The 19868-nt window shown below is 42.8% G+C and overlaps 1 protein-coding gene across 12 annotated transcripts in view; it reads left to right on the top strand.

Moving 5' to 3' along the window:
• Positions 1-340: 340 nt before the first annotated feature.
• Positions 341-19868, top strand: part of Tcf4 (transcription factor 4) — a 342727-nt gene continuing 323199 nt past the window's right edge. For 8 of the 12 annotated variants that reach the window (XM_050121720.1, XM_050121719.1, XM_050121715.1 and 5 more), the window contains exons 1-3: positions 1988-2146; positions 2995-3085; positions 4826-4898. In XM_050121720.1, coding sequence (XP_049977677.1) covers positions 3014-3085; positions 4826-4898 — 145 coding nt within the window. In that variant the 5' untranslated portion in view covers positions 1988-2146; positions 2995-3013. Of the gene's footprint in view, positions 828-1584; positions 1731-1987; positions 2147-2994; positions 3086-4825; positions 4899-19868 lie in introns of those variants that run through there. The other 4 variants (XM_050121710.1, XM_050121709.1, XM_050121718.1 and 1 more) reach the window with 4 other exon arrangements.

Raw genomic sequence — 19868 nt, 5'->3', positions numbered from 1 at the left:
CTGTGGCCCGCTCGCGCGGCATCTTCCGGGCCTCCCGGCGAGTTCATTCCAGCTGCGGGAACGACTCTAGAGGCAGAAATCAGGGCCGGACACGGAACCCGGCGCGAGGCGCGCTCTGCTCTGGGGCAGGCGACCCGAGACCCACCCGCCCGCCCGCGGGGCCGCCCGCCCCGCTTCCCGGAGGAGGCGTGGCCTAGCGTGCCGCCATCTTGGCGGCCTCTCTAGGCGCTGTGTTTACCACTCTATGGTCGCGCGCTCCCGCCCCGCCCCTCCCCAGTCATTGTCTGGTGGAGCAGCAGCGGCCGCAGCGCCTTCTCTTTATAAGCCGCAGTGCCCGGATGTGAATGGATTACAATGTATCTTTCAGGGAAACCTATTATTATCAATGTGACTCCTCGGGGGAGTCAATGATGGTGTTGAGGAGGAGGAGGATGATGAGACGCCTCTAAACTTGGAACAAGTTTAGGACTTTGAAAGAGAAGAAAAAAAAATACAACCAACAAGACTGAAGAACAATTATAACTATCCTGTGTTGATTATTTTTTATAAACGATAAAAAAGTTGGTGGATTTTTTTTTAAATGGTTACTTTTTGGGGGAGGGAATTTTGTTACAGTTTAAGGATGGAAAATGCAAAAGCCAGAGCCAGGTGCACAATCTTGTAATCTGTGGCTAACCCTGGAACAGGACTGACTACTACTTAAAATACTCTTCTGGGGGAATACACATGTGAGACACTAAGTACTTGCAGAAGATTTTTTGTCTTTTTTTTTTTTTTTTAAAGTCTCTTTCCTTGGAATATTGTGAGCAAATTTGTGGCCACTGAAGGTAACGTTACAATTTGCTGTCAGAGTAAACTGTTTGTAATTGAACTGAATTTTTAGAATGTTGATCCCAATGTTTTATTCAAACAAAAGGAACAGCCTATTAAATAATTGCCAATGGGAAAACGTGTGTGCATGCATTTCGGTACGTACTCGCACATCTAGCAATACCAGGGTTGGGCAAATGTGTTTTTAAACATTAAAATAGTGAATGTTGCATATACTGGGTAAAGCACGCATGCTACTACGAAAAGATAATTTCGCAGCTTAATTTTTATCCTAAAAAGTGGTGTGAAAAAGTGTGTTTTAAGAGCATATAGGGCCTGTAGTGGTAAATGTCGAGCTGAAAACTTGAAGTGCTGCCGAGCGCGGACTTGGAGTACCTAGGAACTCAAGTGTAAAAACAAAACCATATTCATTCCCTAAAATCACCTTGTTTGTTTCCTTTTTAAAACAAAGTTTGCAGCTATACGATTTAGTAAGTTAAGGGCGAAAGGAAGAAAGTCTGCGATTCAGGTTTCACCCCCAACGCAAAACTACCCAAACAAAATATCTCCCTATGATGGGTTTCTGTATGGAAAAGAAAAATATTGTTCGTCTTGGCAAAGTCTTTATGCATCACGTGTATTTGCAGCAAAGCAAAACTTGCTTTGCAGTGTGTGTGTGTGCGCGCGCGCTCGTGTGTGTGTGTGTGTGTGTGTGTGTGTGTGTATGTGTGTGTGAGAGACAGAGAGACAAGAGAGAGAGACACAGAGAGACACACAGAGAGAAGTGAGAGGGGATGTAAACTCGAATCAATTTCAAAGTGCCTCCGATGGATGAACCCGGCAAACCCTGAACTGTTCAGGCTTCAGATTGTAACTGGCCATCTGAGGGGAAAAATGAGGTGCTGGGTGAATTTTCCTTGGTGGGTTTTATTTATTTATTTTTTCCGCGACGGGGGTGGTGTTGGGATTTTTTTTTTCTTTTCTGGGGTGGGGGTGTTTCCCCGGCAGCCTGGCCCGGAGCGCCGCGTCTCCCCGCCGGAGCCCCCCCACCCATTTCTTTGCTGAACTTGCAATTCCGTGCGCCTCGCCGTGTTCCCCCTCCCCCCTTCCCTCGTCCCCTCCCCTCCCGGGAGAAGAGAGTTGGTGTTAAGAGTCAGGGATCTTGGCTGTGTGTCTGCGGATCGGCGGCGGCGGCGGCGGCGGCGGGGAAACCGGAGCGGGCGCGGGCGCGGGCGCCGGCCGTTGGAAGAGGTGGTGGTGGCGGAGGCAGGGGGATAGACATGACCGCCGCCTGGGCGCCGGCGCTGCACCGGGAGCCCCTCGTCGCGCGCGGGCGGTAGGTAGCGGCGCGGCAGGGCCGGCTGGGCGGATGCGCGACGGGGCCAGGCCGGGCCGGGCTGGGCGACCGCGCTCGGGCTCGGGGCCCCCATGGTCCCTGCAGTCCCTGCCGGGGTTCGGGAGCTCAGGAGCGACGGCGTCCCCTCCCCCGGCCCCCGCCCCCTCCGGGCCCGGCGGGCTCCCGGGCACAGCGCACTTTGCCAATGGGCCTGACTTCAATTTTTTTTCCCTTCTTTTTTTTAAAAAACAACCCTTTCTTTCACAAATTAGGGGTGCGGGACAATTAGAGGACCAGAGCCTCCGCTCGGCTCCCCCTCCTTGGCCACCCCACCCCCTGTGGACGGGTCTGCACTCCTGGGACCGCTGGTCTTTAATTTCTTTCGAGCTACTTTGCAGGGCAGGGGGGAGAGCTGTGAGTGTGTGCGTGTGAGGGGGTGGGGTGGAGGGTGGGGGGGAAAGTTGAGACCGGTTCGTGCAGTAGTTTCTCTTTTCTCTGTGATCCATTCATTTCTCGCTCTACCTCCTGTTGCATAAATTGATGCGCTGAAGAGCGGCTACCCCCCCTTCTTTCCAGGATTTGGTTTTATAGTGGATTTTACTAGTTTGATCGTCTCTTTGGAAATACAATATCGCTATTTTTTTTTTTTGCTATTGCTGCCTATTCCATTAAAAAAAAAATCAAAACAAAACCCAACAAGTCTCCCATTCCTCACTCCTTTCTACCTTAATCCCATCCGCTCCTATATCTCCCCACCCCTCCAATCCCCCAGTCTCCAAAAATCCGATTGTGTTTTCTTCAAGGATTGGGACTGGATTTTCTGATTGCGGTTATTTCCATGTTTCTAGGTTTGTGTGATTTGCTAAAATGCATCACCAACAGCGAATGGCTGCCTTAGGGACGGACAAAGAGCTGAGTGATTTACTGGATTTCAGTGCGGTAAGAAAGAACGGTGGAAACTAACAACAGCTGTGGAAAAAAAAAAAACAACCCTCCCCCAACACTTCTGCTAGAAACCCATAGTAATGTGAAAGACTGGGGTGATATTTTAGTGGCTGAACCCTTGGAAAATATGGGGGTCCTTTCCATTTAAGAAGCTTTTTTTTTTAAAAAAAAAAAAAAAAAACAACTAATTTTGGGATGTGGAAGACCCGAGCTTTTTTTTTTTTTTTTAAGCGTCTAATGACTTGCCTTGATTTCTTGACCTACCAATTTCTCCAAATAATGGAATCTCCAAATAAGCAGAAAGGAAAATCAGAAGCCCCTTAAAACTGTAAAGTCCATGGCAAACTTGGCCCCGTCTGAACACAGAGTGAACTGCTAACTCTGTGCCCTACCCCACGTTCTATTTATTTATTTATTTCCTTTAGAAATGGGAATTGGAGCCTAGAAGAGTCAGTTGCTGTAAAGTTGAGGCTGATGGTGCTGTGGTCTGTTGGAAGGACCCATGGTCCTCCTGACTTCCTCCTGGCTGCCTCCTTTTTTGCGGGGAGGGGAAGGGGGGAACTCTGGAAACTCCTATGCATAAATTGTGACTACATTCTTGAGAGTGTCTTGGACTATTTTAGTAAATTACAGTCTTGGAGTCAGCACTAAGAGGAAGGTACACACTTGTGGAGTTTTACGATTGCACCCCCTAGGTCCTTCTCCATCCCCTCTTTTCCCAGGAGTTCCACAGGGCCAGGGGCATTGGATTCAGTTCTCATGCCAGATGAGTTTGGTGTAAGATGCATTTGTAAGGCAAAAGCAAAAGAATCCACAAAACACACACATAAAAGCCAAACCACCTTCTACGTGGGGCCCTCTCCTGCTGCTTCTGCTGCCGCTGCTGCTGCTGCTGCTGCTGCTCTTGCCGCTGCTGGCTGCCACCGCTGCTCCTCTGGTAGACCCTGTGGAGAAATGGCTCTCGCAAGTTTTGCCAGGAAGCATAGCCCTTAGGCAGCCTTGCAGCCCCCTTTCTGCTTGTCGCACTTTCTCCATTCGATCTTTTGCTTTTTGCAGGCTCTGACTCAGGGAAGGTGTGTAAAATGCACCAGAGAGGAGGAAAAGAGGGGAACCAATTAGGGCTGAAATAAATGCTGGAGAGAGAGGGAGTGAAAGAGAGTGAGAGTGAGAGAGACAGGAGAGAGAGAGAGAGAGAGAGAGAGAGAGAGAGAGAGAGAGAGAGAGAGAGGAGATGAGACTTGCCTACATTGCTCTCATGTTTGAGCTGAAGTGAGAATCTATTGCAGGTGGCATTTTTATTTTTATTTGGGTTCACGTATGACAGACAAGTCCTGTACAGGATGGAAATGGACATCGCCACGTTTATGTCCAAGGTTTTCAGTATAAAACAAACAACTTTTTCTTCTCCTTTGTCAAACTAGTATTTTCTAGAGAGGCTGCTGTCCCCCAGTCTATGTCTTGATAATGCCAAGGGGACTGTGTTCACAATGTAGAAGGACTGTCTAGCAATCTAAGTCACCCGAGGAGAGAGACAGAACTGTGGTACTGAGGGGGAGGAGGTTGGAATGAGGTGCCTGGTTTAGTCTTAAGTTGGGTGGCAATGGCGATCTGTTTTGCTAAATAAAGCCTTAGCATTAACTCCAAGTTATTTATCAAGACTGTGAGAGCTCTTTGATGGACTCTGAAGCCTCGGATGTCTTCTTTTCAACTGTGCTGTCTCTTTGTCTCCTTTAGATGTTTTCGCCTCCTGTAAGCAGTGGGAAAAATGGACCAACTTCTTTGGCGAGTGGACATTTTACTGGCTCAAGTATGTGAATTCTTTCCTCGGTGTGAAGTTCAATGTCCTTACTTGTTTATTTACTCTTTGTGTGTTTTTGGCCCTGTTGACGTGTTCCGAGTTTTAGCCTCTGATGCTGCGGTTATCTCATTTTCTATGAGCAGCAAACTTTTACAGAATGTTGCCTTTTCGCAATTAAAGTGAGACCTGTCTCTCCATCAATAAAGCCATTTCGGGATTCCATCACTTAATTTAAAAGTAATTTTTTTAAAGATATGGTTGTAATTAAACATGTGAACATAGACTAATGTTAATAACATGGGGACAGATCTATGTTGCCTATTTTAAAATAGAGGGGGGAAATCCAGCTTTCATAAAAGGGGAAATAATAGCAGTTATTAGGTTCTGTATACAATTAACCATTTCAAAGAAAGGGGCATTTAATTTTTCAGACAGGTCTGTGAACAGCCTCTTGCTGGTCTGAGAGGCGAAGAAGAAATTCATTTATTGTTAAAATACCTTCTGGATGCTTGAGCTGTTTGGTTTTCCCTCCCTTATCATTGACTTATGCAATGAATTTAATATTGCAGATTTAAAGAGTCTTAGCATTTTATACATGAGAATTCTTTGGATGATGCTCCCACAAAAAGGCCGCGGTATTCACAAAGGAGTCTGTGTGCACAGTGATTATCTGGCATCTGAGGAGGAATTTTTAGTATAGGACTCTGAGTGTCTCTTATTAAAAGTGGGAGCTGAAAATGTGAGATTTCTGTACAGTGTTTTTTTTTTTTTTTTTCAACCAGTTTTAAACAAGGAGTCAGCACATTGTTGCCTGATATCCTTTAGGTCCAGGGTTTAAATCCACTGATGCCTGTTAAGTAGCAGTAGGATTTTCGAGTTCTGGCCATGGTAAAGAACAGTTCCCCCAGTCCGCACTACTCTTAAGTCAGGCTGGTAAATGCTGACATCTCTAGCTGTGAGATGCTAGTGTGCTTGTCTGTCAGCTGTGGATATAATTTTTCTGTCTTTTCATCTGGTGCAGTAGCAACCCAAGAAATCTTGTTGACCTGATTTGTATGATTTATGTATTTTTATAAAATTAATGTCTTTTAAAGCTTGCTGGTTTTTAAGTAAGTTACCTCTCCTGGGTCCTATAAGTTTACGGGATTTTTTTTTCTGTTTAATATGCTTTACGAAGTATGTGATGCCTCCTGTGGTTTGACTTTGGCCTTTTTAGGGTCTTTGATGAAAAGTGCTTCTGACAGTATGTTTGCTTTACCGTGTGAATCCCGTGACTGGTTCCATTTTTAACAGAATGGTATCAGTGTTACATCTTAGAGATTTCTGCACAGTCTTCTCTATATAGCTCTCAAGACAGAAAATAGTACTATGAATGCTTGAAGTGGCGATGAAGGCAAATGTCTGCTGTAGTCCAGCTAGTATTTCCTGGAGACACCATCAAAATACTAACTTTATGTCTGGCAGTCATTTTCTTCATGTTCTACTTAAGAAATGTGTGTACAGTTGAAATCTGACTAAAGTCGATGTCAGGCAAACCCAGAGACTGACTACTCCTAAAGTTAGTGTAAAATTCTGTTTACACTGTGGGAAAGCTGGGCACATTTGGAATAAGTTAATGGATCACTTTAGATATGATTTAATATATTAAGATGTATTACAAGTAGGAGAAATGTTAACTTTGAAAAGACAGTTGTTTTACCTTCAGCTCGTGTTCTGTGTTGCTGCTCAGTTAAAGGCCGTGCTGAAGTGCTGAAGTGTTTGTAGAGAGTATAGGATGGATGAGTTGAGTATGTACTAATTCATTTTGGTAAGTGATCATATATCAAAACTTTAGCTTTTCAGACAATGGTGTGTTTGTGTGTGTGTGTGGGTGTGGGTGGGTGGGTGTTTATGTATACATAATTCCAGAAGGAGACCTCATCCCTGCTGAACGGTTAGGATATTTCTTATGAATATTCAGAGATTATCTTCAAGGTGTTGAACTTTAAAGCTACCTGGCACTAGTGGTGTGGTTTTCAGGACCAGATGTTTACGTTGTAAGGATAGAAAGTGTAGGGTTCTTTTATCCTGCCTGCCTGATTGAAAATGCAGGCGTTCCTTGCTAGCAGGGGGCTGGGGGCTGGAATACAGAGGCTCCAGAACTTGGCTCTCTATTAAGGCACGTCAGAACACATGGCTGCTTGTTAAGGACAAGGTTTGTATTTCCACACAACAAAAGACACGTGTCTCTTTTAAAGCATGATTAAAAAAAAATTTATGAAGACTGCACTTTGCCCTTTTAACTGGAAGAATGAATGAGAAAACTTTGGATAGAGGAATTATTTTCTAAAGTAACTTCAAGTTCGTATTCATTGTCCTGAGTGGACTCAGATATGACTTTGAAACTTGGATTCAGGAAAAAGAGATCTGGACCATAAATAAAGAATCCCAGTTTGAAAAATCAGTGCTGTTTGTTTTGTTTTGTTTTCTTCAGTGAGGTCAGGTGATATTTCATTCTTCAGGTTCCCAGCAGCTGTTGACTCCTTCATACGTGCTATTCAGTGTGAGGACGAAAAGAGTGTGGCTGGGTTCCCTTTAATCTTCCATTCCACAAACATGGCTTTTCCTCCCACCTTAAGCAATGGGGAGGCTGCTGGGGCGAGTGGAATGTAACCTGAGCTGCAGCCTGACATTCCCAGGGAGCAGTTTTCACATGAAAGGCTTTTGTCAACCCGGGAAAGGACCAGCAGTTTTTGTTTGATGTTTGCAGGTGTTCCCAGAATGCAGTAAAAACTGTTCAGCCAGGATGGACCAGAGCTTCCATGACCTTAACTGGTGGCTCTGGGATGTGTTTAAGGAGTAGCTCCAGCCTAGAGGGTAATACATACAGAGCAACCTGATAGCTCTTATAGTATTGATCTTAAAATGAACTAAAAGCAGCCACAGGCCTGCATGCTAGGAAAATTGCTCCCGTTAAAGAAAAAAAAAAAAACCCAAAAAACATGGTGGGGGCACCCAAAGAAAGAAGCTCTGTGTTAGGGTGAGTAGAAGCTTAATTTTCTGACATAAGAACTGTGTAGTTTATTTGATTATGTTTGAGGCTTTCGGGAACAAAAGATAAACATACTAAAGTTTGGCATCATTTAAATAAAAATCATCTTAAAGTTGACCTACTAAAATGATAATGTACTGAAGAACTTGTCAGGTCAGCCTTCTTGGCTTCTGTTCGCACATGTGAACGGTGGGTCTGTGGACCATCCTGCAGCTTGCTCCTTCAGTTTAAAAGTGGAGGGGTCTTTCCCCTCCATAGTTGCTTAGCTCTTAGGTGTTCAGCACTTGGTAAAGATTGCCAAATAAACGGTGTTAAAACAGCTAAGAGGAATGTCAGAGCACATCACCTCTCTCTCCTACGCCAGTTTTGGAAAGGGGAAAACAGTCCTTGGCTTTGGTGTAAGTTAGCTCACCTGTGTCCCCATGACACCAAAATAATATGTCAGTTGATCAAGTCATCGAGGGGGGGGGGAATCAACCTCAATGTGCACTTTTGTATGATAGAGGGGGAAAAAAGAATTCAAGTTGCCAACATCCTGTGTTCATTTCTTCCTGTGTCAGTGTGAATTTTTTTGATGGTTGTGGAAAGGAAATTGGTTTTTCTTGAAGGTGTGTGTGGAGGAGATGCTCCCTATTTTCCTTCCTCTGTGTGTGTGTGTGTGTGTGTGTGTGTATGTCTGTATGTGTGTTCTATACATCCTAGTCTGGTACAGTCCATGGTGGTTGTAAAAGTTTTTACACAGACTGAGAGCTTTTATTAGAGTTTGAATAAGTCTAGTAGAATCAGGCTTGTTATATCAAAGCCCCAGTATTCTGAGGGCCAGCCCCAGAGAAACACAGGACCTGGAGCCTCCAGTACACAGCTGCAGAACTCAGGAGCCCGAGTGAGGGGCGTCCTCGCTGTCCTTTGTTAGTATCGACAGTCAGCGTTTATTTGCTGTCTGTGGTCCAGCAGACCCTTTATGGGAGAGAGCGTTGGCTTCACCACTGGTTTTCGCTCCTTTGTCAGACATAATGGGGGTTCCGGATTGGTGTGCTGTGTGCCCTGGAAGTTCTGTCCTTTGCTCACGTGCCCTCTGAGCACTTGGCTTAGGTGTGGAACTGTTTTAGATTATCGATTGTTCTCTCCTGTCTGGTGTCCCCTGTGCTCCTTCTTTTGGAGCACTGGGCAGAATCCGTGGGAGCCCGAGTGAGTGCTGCTTCTGTGCCAGGGGCCATCCTCTCTGCTGTGTGTGTATCCTAGTTTCAGTCCTCCCAAGAGCTCAAGTAGATGCAAACATTCCCATACCCAATTCATAGGTGAGGAAACTGAGGCACAGAGTTTTTAAATGACCCGTTCTCAAGGCAGTTAGTGGTGAAATTAGGTTTACATGCAGGCCCGCCTAGACCCAAATCTTTGCAACCTTCTCATATATATGCACACCTTAATAGGCACACATGCACACCAGCCCACACGAGCCCATACAAAGGCATCAAGAACCAGACAGTTCGTATTTTTCAAGATTATATGGCTATGAAATATAATATTGAGGCCTGGCATGGAATACTATGTATGATCTTAGAATAGAAAGCATTTAAAAAATAACATATTTAAGGTAGAGCTACAAACATTACCTACTATTTTTCCTGCCTCAGTGTCCAGATTAAGTTACCATTTTAAGTTATGATGGATTTCCATGTGAGTTAGTGTATTGTTCTTGCATTAGCACTTTGTCTTTACGGAGAAAATATATCAGAAATTTTAAAAGTTGTGCTTTCTTTCTATGGGAAATCAGCAGCTATGTAGGCCCAGTAAAGGCATTTTCCATTATTTTTGTGTAAATAATCAGACCTGAAATTGCAGCAACCCAGTGTGGCCTATTAATATTTGAACAAATAAGGCCCTCTTATATTTAAATATAAAAAAGCTTGCAGTTCATTGTTAAGTCTTTGGAATGGAATCCAAGTAAGTTCTATAATCCTGAGTTCATCTGCATCACTAAGATAAACAGTTTGGAAGTTTTGATATGTCTATTACCAGACATGTGCTTAAAGTGTTAGTTTCCTAAATTCAGAGGGAAGAATGGGTACTCTATTTGACACCGACTTAAGTAAATAAAATGCATTAAACAAGCATGGAGATCCAAGAACTATTGAGACTGAAATGCTCAGCATTTTTGACAGCATCAGCAAATTATCCTTCCTCTACTATTGTAATGAGGAAATCACTTAAATAACAGATGAACAGCGAAGTCACATAAACATATATAATAGAACTATGTAATGAAAGTTTATGCTGTTAATTGCTTGAATCTGTCTTAAATGCTCAGAATCATGGAGCAGTAGAGACTGTCATATAAACAGTTTTGTTTGGAGCCTAAAATTATTCCTTTTTTGCTTTCATCTGCTATGATAAAACAGAGTAATTTTGTAAGCTTTACAGATAAAACATTTACTTCTAATGTTAAACTCCGTTTTATACTGGGAGTTTGCAACCTTGGCCAGGGCATGGAGTTGAGTCCTGATGCCCTCCGGCTTGTGATCTCTAAGGGTGAGGGTTAGAATGTTATTTAGATCGGTTCCCATAATCCAAGAGAACAGATCTCAAGTTGCCTCGTAAGGAACCTGGTGCGTTTTGAAATGTTTCTCAGTTTACAGGCCTTGAACCAAAATGCTCTTGGTTAAGCCTTTAGAATCTGTATATGTACTGGTTAAATCAGATTCTTGTAGAGACACAGCATCAAATAAGGGCCAGGTAGTAGAAGAAAAATCCCCCCTTGCTTAGTTTTGTATTTTATGAGCTTTTTTTTTTTTTTTTATGACCAGGTGTTCTTCCAAGCTAATTAGATCAGGCTAAGTATTAGAGAAGGGGGAGTGTTTCCTAGGCTTGTGTGAAAGGTTATTTTTGTTACAGGTTTCTTAATTACACACATTTAAAAATTTCAAAGTTGGCCCCCAAATTTCTAAACTTGCATGGGAGTTATCCTCTTCCACGTGTGCCCCATTTAGACTCCGTGTAAGTTAAGTGTCTGGGTAGATGCTATTGACGATAGCTCTTTATGCTTAAGAGAAACATTAGATGAGTGACAGGTTGGGCTTTCAGGAAGATGTGCTAGTACTTTGTTATAAGAAATGGAAGTGTACAAATACGTGCATTTATTTATATTAGACCCCCAGAAATGGCAAAACCACTGAAGAGGTTGTTGTATTTATTTTCATTTCAAAACCAAATAAAGGGCCAGTTAATCAGCATATCAAATACCCAGGTGTGTTTAAAATCGGTTCCTGTGGATGGATTTTAGGCCTGTAAGAAAGTATTTTTTTTTTAAAGGTGCAGCCACTCAATTGTTCAGATGGCTGCTTTTGTACTTTTGTGTGACAATTAACATGTAATGAATGACTTTCCAGACTGCCATTGGTGGTAATTACTATATGTAGTTTATTAGCTGCAATCCATTGTTGGATGTGCCTGTATTGATTTGTTTTGCAAACAACCCTTCACATGTGTGGCAGTATTTATACATTACTTTGTAAAGAACCTGTTTCATTTGCTGATGTCGACGCTGCCTCTGGAAACTTTGGCTTATACATTCTTATGGGGTAGGGCACCCCTTTGATCAGTCATCCTAGGTGAGTTGTAAAATTCAAGCCTTTTTCACACTGGAAGCTTTATATTCTGATCCTTGGAGAACCCTAAAGAAAAGTCACATCGTATCTGTTTAGCAAGTAAATAATTTATGGGAAATTAGGTTTATAGGAGGATTTAGAGATGCTCTATTTTATGAGGAAGCCTCAAGATTTTGGGAGAGAGCTAAATATCTCTTCCCCGAATCATATAGTTGGTTGTGGCTAACACGGGGTATAAATATACATGTCCCAACCCTCCAGTCACAGTGGCAGTGCTGCTATTCATTAAGGTTTGGCCCGCTCAGTTGTTATCAACTATATATTTTTCCAATGCAAAAAAAAAAGGTATATAATCTACCATTTCTGAAGAAAATAATAAAACTGAGATGGTGCTAGATGGGACATCATAATCGGGCTCGCTTGTCATCGCAGGGTCTAATTTGGCTCAGGCAGTTGACGAATAACTGTTAAAATGTATTGTGTTATTAAAAATAACATAGTAAGACCCATGATTAAATATCAGGGCTGTAATTTAATCTTGGGGGTTCTGGTGCTGTTCATAAACCATTTGGCTTTTTTTCTGTGGCAGATGACGTCAGAGTGCAGCTTGATTGAATTATGACCCTGGTGGCAGGGCACCTGCCTGTGCTTACTTCATGGCATGTCAGCATTTCCATTACGAGCTTTTTTTTTTCCCCTGACATTTTTAACTTTGAATAGTTAAACTGGTCTGATGGTTGGCGTATAAACTTTCAGCCCCTTGGGAACAGACGATTTTCTCAATAAAAGAGAGAAGGTGGTGACAGAGCTCCATTATGGAATACCTTATAGAATGTTCTTCCTTGCTTTAATCTTCCATTAATTTAAACATTCCCTTTTGGGGTACTTAGCCGAATTGCAAGACCTCCAAATGGAAGGTTCTTAATCTCAAATTTCCCAAACCGGGGCTTAACTACAAAGTCCTTAAAGAACGGCCAAATGAGGAAAGGCTGGAGCATCTACGGCGAATGTAGGAACGATAGCTCTGCCCAGCCTAGTTTTCATATTCGGTAGGATACTGAACAGCAGGGCTTGAAAAACATGCAAATTGTCGTGCTCTGTCTGGAATGGCTTCTGTAGCCCCTTAGGTTGAGTAAAGTTTGATAATGCATGGTTGGAAAGGTGTATTTATTTCTGTCCCATCCTGAGATGGCGGTAGAGCCGCTGCAGCTGCATGCCTTGGGTTTAGTATGTTGGGAATGGCCGGAAGATGCGGCTTCTGTTTACCTGGCATGCTTTTCAGCCACCTATTTTAATGCTGACAGGTGGCCCACCTGATGACTTCTTTAGTGTATGTTAAGTTCACCACCATCCTTGGCAGCTGTAAGGACATGGAAAGCTTTGTGGGAGAAGGATGTATCCAAATGGGTCATGGAGCCCAACAATAAAAAAACACAGAACATGCATATGAAGTCAGCTTACATCTCTCAGAAGACATAGTCATGCATCAGCTTTAAAAAATTCGTTTGTCTGATTTATTTATCAACAAGGTTTTGCTGTGTAGCCCAGGCTGGTCTTGAACTTATGATCTGTCTGCTTTTACGTCTTCAAGTCTGGCGCCTCTATACCTGGGCTTGCCATAGTTTATATAAATAGAAATGTATTTCTTTTTTTTTTATCTTTAGTTTTTGAAAGCTTATTTCTTACCAGATGCTCTTGCTGTTAAAAGTTTCATGAATACATTGATTTTGATCCTGAAAGAGGGGTGTGTTTAGGGGCTAAATTTTTATCCAGATGATAGTGAACCAGGAGCAGAGGGAAGGAAGTACGGATGGTCCTTGCTCTGCAGTAAGGCTCCACTATCGTCTAGGCACACATGACTTGGGATGATCTTCAAACTTTAAATGTCAATATTTTTATTGTGTCCGCCCCCAACGTTAAATTTCTCAAGGGGAGTAACAGATTAAAACCTGTGCCTTCAATAGCATGAGTTCTTAATAGATAACATTGGGTGTGGAAATCGAAGTTTTTGATTTTTCAAAATTTTTGATGTGAATTAGTTTCATACTCTTCCTATGATAGTCAAAGTGGAATTTTTTTCTTTATCCCAAATGATAGCTCCTTTGGAGAAAATTATTCATTAAACTAAATTCTGAAAATCTGGCAGTTTTTTTTCCCTGTTTGTTCCTAAGAAGCTGTTTCGTATTTCTAACGTGATAGAACTTTAAAGCCTGTCTCTTAAATTACAAAAAGCAACATGAGCCCCGCCAGCATAATTCAGGAGGCACTACACCTGCTCAGAAAGAAAAGCTACAGATTTAGAACGTTTTAAGATGGCAAAAGTTCATCATCTTTTTTTATTATCATTGCCACCATCCTCACCAGGGCCACAGAGCATCTGGGTCAGAGCTAGCAGGAAAATGTAATAGTGATGATTGCCATGTAGTAATTCACGGATATATTTATTGCCATGTAGTAACTCATGAGTACATTTCCAAACCTGTCTCGAGGATAATATCATCCCAGCCCCAATTTACATAACGCTTGTGAAAACACTGTGAAGGAGCTGGGTTCTTCTTTGAATAGCGCGCATTACAGTTGTGTCACACATATGTGCGTGTGTGCACCTTCCCTTGTCCCAGGGGTCAGAGATGAAAATGTCCCTCTGTGACCGCACTCAGTGCCTCCAGTTAGCAGTGGCTGCAGACTCAAGTGTTGGTTGAGATTGGTTAAGGGAGAACTTATTAATGAACCCTTAGGTAATCTACAGAGTACAAAAAAAAAAATAAAATCTTCCAAAGATGTTTCTAGGTACACTTAAGAAATTCTGTTGAGATCTCATGTAATTTTTTTTTATCTTTTCTCCCCCTTTTAAAATAATAAGGGCTTTATACTGGAAATACTTTGCACCCCCTAATGTTAATCTCATAGTAACTTGTTTTTCTTTTAAAATTTATTTATTTGTTTTGTGTGTACTCGTGATGTGTTTGTGGGTGTGTGAATGGAGGTCAGAGAGTGACTTTGTAGAGTTGGTTCCAGTTTTCTGAGGACGCCGGGGATGAAATTCAGGTCACTCAGGTTAGGGAGCAAAACCTTCACATACTGAGCGCGTTTGTATTTGGTCAGTTTTAAACATGCTAAGATCTCCTGGGAAGACAGACTTCAACTGAGAAAATGTCACCATAAGATTGGCCTGTAGTCAAGCCTGTGGGAGATTTTCTTGGTTAATGATTGATGTGGGAGGGTCCAGCTTGCTTGAGTGGTGCCCTGCCTGCACAGATGGCCCTAAGTTGTATAAAGAAGTTAGCAGGGCCATGGTGGCGCAAGCCTTTAATCCCAGTGCTCGGGAGGCAGAGAGAGGTGGATCTCTTTGAGTTCAAGGCTAGCCTGGTCTACAAGAGCTAGTTCCAGGACAGCCAGGGCTGTTATACAGAGAAACCCTGTCTCAATTCCCCCTCTCCAAAGTAAACAAAATAAAAATAAATAAATGAATACATACATACATTTTAAAAAAGCAAGTTGATAGTTGATAGCTGTGTGTGGTGGTTCCCACCTTTAATCCCAGCACAGATCTCTTGAGTTTGAGGCCAACCTCTTCTGCAGAACGAGTTTCAGGACAGCCAGGCCTATACAGAGAAACTCTGCCTTGAAAAAAAAAATCATCTCCAAAAAACAACCAACTAACCAATCAACCACCCAAACAAACAAAGGAAAATCAAGCTGAGCAAGCCATGGAGAGCAAGCCACCAAGTATCATTCTGTGGACTTGGCTTCAGTTGCTGCCTCTGGGTTCCTGCCTTGAGTGCCTGCCCTGACTTTCCTTCCTGATGGAACTGTAAATGTAATCTGTAAGATGAAATAAGCCCTTTCCCCTCACATTGCTTTTAGTTATGGTGTTTATCAAAGCAATAGAAAGCAGACTAGGACACTTGAAAAATTTGGCCATCAGATACTAATATTTTCATATATGAATTGATCTTATAAGTTTGAAAACATTGTTGTGTGTGTGTGTGTGTGTGTAGGTGAGGTGGGTTGTTGTGGTCCATGAAGGTCAGAGTATGCAATGAATCTCTGCCTTATTTTCTTGAGTTAGTGTTTCTTTTTACTTTTCCCGGAGGTAGGCTAGTGGCCAGCTAGTCCCAGAGGTCATTGTATCAGCACTCCCAAGGGTACAGAGTAGCCATGCCTGCCTTTTTCTGTCGATGCTGGGGATTTGAACTCAGGACCTTGTGCATACTCTCTGAGCCATATAGTCAGCCCAGACACTATTGGTTTTAGTTCTTTGTCATGTTGAGCATCATCATCCACTAACTGATGCTATCAGGCATTGAATGCTTTTCTGGTCTCTGATCTGCAATTCTTCTTACACTTTAAATGATTAATTAATTAGTTAGCCTATGTATTGGGTATGTGTGGATGTGGTACCACATCATATGTGTGGAGATCAGAGGGCAACTTGAGGAATATACTTCTCTCCTTGAATCATGTGTATCCCAGGGATCGAACCCAGCTCGTCAGGTTTGCCTGCAAGCACCTTTACCCAGCTATCAGCTAGTAACTTTTAGCTTTTAGGTTATTCTTCTTCTGACATCTATCAGCTAGTAACTTTTAGCTTTTAGGTTAATCTTCTTCTGACATGTAATTTTCCCTTGATTTCATTAAATTTTTATTATTCTGTATTTTTTTTTAGCCTATGTAGAACTATTTTCTCTTTTGCATTAGATGTATTCTTGTAGTGTTAAAAGAACTTTTTAACCCTGAAGGTTTTGATAGAATCAGGTCAAGTCTTGGTTGGTGAAACAATGTTGAAAAGTTTGGGATACCATAAGGGCGTATTTTTTTTTTTTTAATTTGGGCTTGTGAATCTGTTGTTGGGACATTGATAGAATTATTAAGAATGATAAACTTCCATGTGCTCATTTACTTTGTCACTCATTCATTCATCTTGTAAGTTTTTACTTTTTATGTTCCCGAGAGGCCAGCCGCAAATGACCCTGTTACCTTGGGGATGCTCCTGTGCCATGGGGCTTGACCAGAGTCAACTCCTTTAAGTGTTTAGAGAAAGCTCAGCTGGGATTCGTCAGGAATGTGCTTTTCAATGAAGAGATACAGACTTCTGCAAAAGATGGCTTTCAAGTAGAGTTCAGTGCACATTTCCAGTGGAAATCTCAATTTTAGAATCTGCGTTTTTGTGTGTTCGTCTGTGTGTTTGTGTGTGTGTGTGTGCGTGTGTGTGTGTGTGTGTGTGATGTGTAAAGGAAGAAAGCTTTAGAATGAATGTGGAAGTTGGACCTTCAGGTGGGTTGTTATGAATGTACTCTCAAATTTAGCACCAGAGTCTCTATGGGAAATGATTATAATTATGTCCCATTTGTCAATTTTGAGCAGAAATTTAAAAATTGCAAGTGTGCGAGATTGATTTGCTTGAAAGACACTAAAGATATCTTTTTATCTTCACATTTGAATTTCTGTAATATTTATTTTATAATTTATACACAGTAATGTAGTTTTTTGTTTTTTTTTTTTAAAATTTATTTACTCTGTGTGTGTGTGTGTGTGTGTGTGAGAGAGAGAGAGAGAGAGAGAGAGAGAGAGAGAGAGAGAGAGAGAGAGAGGCTTATATTATGTGTATCCCAGGTTGACTTAGAACTCATGATCTCGCTTGACCTGCTACTAGGATTTAAAAGGACTCTTTTAGTTTAAAATTTGATTACCATGTGGAAGGTCACATACTGGGCTCTGGAGGTGAATGCAGGAGAAGACAGACAGGGTCCCGAGTTGCCTGAAAATGGCAGTAGACATTATGGGATAAATGACCTACAAGACAGCAAGCTCTAATGTCGGAGGTGAGAGAAGTCACCTTAGCTGGCCCAGTTGAACAGTAGAGAAAGGCTACTTAGAGGTGAGTACAGTGAAGCTGAGTTCTGGTGGATGGGGATAGTTACGTGGATGAAGAGGGCTGACTGGGCTCCCGTATAGAGTGAGGTATGGTGATCGGGTAGGAGAGCGTGATTGGAACGGAGGCCAGAGGTGGACAGGGGCCAGGTTCTGCAAGGCTGAGCACAAGGAATGTTGCTACTGATCAGATTTGTTCCTGGGGACCCTCTGCTGCAGCCAGGAACCGCAACCCATAAGGTACTCAGTGTATCGGCCCTGCCAGCTGTGAGGCTCCTGTAGACACAAGTTCAGGTATGAACTGGGTTTCCAAGTTGGGGCTGCCACTGGCGACTACAATTCTAGAATTGACTAAAGTCCTTATTTGAAATCTGTGCCTTCAGCTCATGGGAGAACATTCTTAGTGAGTACGTGTGTGTGTGTGTATGTGTGTGTGTGTGTGTGTGTGTGTGTGTGTATGTGTATGTAACAGCCTTTAACATTTTACTAACTTGAGAATGTGCAAATCAGCTTCCGGTTGCCATTTCCTCCCTGCACCTATACCTGCTGATCACTGAAGAAACACCTTATGTTTTCTGAGGAAAGGGTTGGATTGATTTTGCAATTCTGTTCTTCTAGGGTGCAGAGGTCAAAACGGGTCTTTTTGGTGACAATGGACCATTTAGGCTTGTTGTCCCTAATGTTAGAACTGCTTGATAGAATCCATACAGTCCCCTGATGCTACTGGACGTGTTTGTCAGTGAACTTGAGGGTTGTTTGACTTCTATGGTGTTCTGCCTGGGATTGTGCCATCAGTATTTGATTGTATTTCTTCCTTATTTTTTTAAAAATATTTATTTAACTTTATTTTATGTGCATTTGGTGTGAAGGCATCAGATTCCCTGGTACTGGAGTTACAGACAGTTGTGAGCTGCCCTGTGGGTTCTGGGAATTGAATCTGAGTTCTCTGGGAAAGCTGCCAGTGTTCTTAACCACTGAGCCGTCTCTCCAGCCCCTGTATTTGTCTCTTGAGGTAGACCAAAAGGGGAAATTATCTGTTAGCTCTTGATCAGGTATGACATGAAGCTTTCCTACTTACCCAAATCCCACCCTCAGTTCCCACCTTGGTCTCTCCTAACTACCATCTGTAGTAGGAGCTGCGGGGCTGCATTCCGCCACCCAGCTCCCACCACTGGCTAGGTTTACCCGAAATAACAACATACAAACTGTATTCTTTTAAACACTGCTTGGCCCGTTATATCCAGCCTCTTCTCGGCTAACTCTCGCACCTGGACTAGCCCATTTCTAATAATGTGTGTAGCACCCCAAGGTGCGCTTACTGGGAAGATTCTAGCCTATGTCTATCCTGGGCCAAAGTTCTTTGCGTCTGCCCGGGAGAGGGGAGCATGGCCTCTGCTCCAGAGAGCAGAGCTGTCGAGTCTGAGCTCACTTCCTCTTCCTCCCAGCATTCTGTTCTGCCTACTCTACCCACCTAAGGGATGGCCTATCAAAATGGGCCAAGGCAGTTTGTTTATTACCAATGACCTTCCTCCATCAACCATCAGCCTCTGCCATGATTCCCTCCAGCTGTTCCTGCTCCATTCTTTCGTGAATCTTAGTTTGATCTTAGGTGTCTTCTCTCAATCTAGCATGCTGGGTAGTCTCTTTCATGAGGCAGTATCTTGCAACTCTCTCAGTGTGTCTACTGTGAAAGTTAGAGAAGAGACACGAGGCTTCTCTTCCCCATCTCTACGTGGGCCAGCTGGTTAGCACGGGGTGCAGCTGTGCTAATAGGCTAGCCTTAGACCAATGCCAATTAGTGATACTTGGCTCCTGGTTCCTAGAACTGTTTGGATTCTTCAGCATGTGTGTTCAGAAATGAGGGAAGTGCAGAAGCTATCAGCTCCAAAAGCAAAATTTCTTAAAGCATGTGCCCACTGCTGGTGAGCCAGGTGTAGCTTAGCAGCTCTCAGGTGTGGTGTCTGCCTCCTAGGGAGTCTATCATCCTCTAGGCATGCTTTGATGTCTTAAATGAAAGCAAAATAAAATGTGCTGGCCTTTCTTTTGGAGGGACACACTGAGCTTCTACAGATCTACAACACTTTTAAAACATTATTCTTTATTTATTTTATGTGAATGGTTATTTGTAGCCAGATTGTGTCCCTCCTGTCTGCTCTGTCCTCCTTCCAGTCAGCTTCCCAAATAACCACACAGAGACTTATTAATTTTAAATGTTTGGGCAATAGCTTAGGCTTGTTACTAACTAGCTCTTGCATTTTAAATGAACCCATATTTTTTTGCCTTTACTTTACCATGTGGTGGTACCTTTTTTCAGCATGGCATGCTCATCTCCTGCTTATTCTGTGTTTGACTGGCTCTGCCCTCCTTCATCCCTGCATCTCAGTCTGGCTCTCCCACCTAACCACTTCTTGCCAGCTGTTGGCCAGTTGGTTTCTTATAAAACTAATGAAAGTAATACATATTTACAGT

Source organism: Alexandromys fortis, unplaced genomic scaffold (assembly GCF_014885135.2).
Source record: "Alexandromys fortis isolate MF-2015 unplaced genomic scaffold, M_Fortis_MF-2015_v1.1 scaffold_202, whole genome shotgun sequence".
NCBI lineage: Eukaryota > Metazoa > Chordata > Mammalia > Rodentia > Cricetidae > Alexandromys > Alexandromys fortis.
Note: the sequence above shows the minus strand (reverse complement) of the source record. Positions and strands in the feature narration are given on the sequence as shown.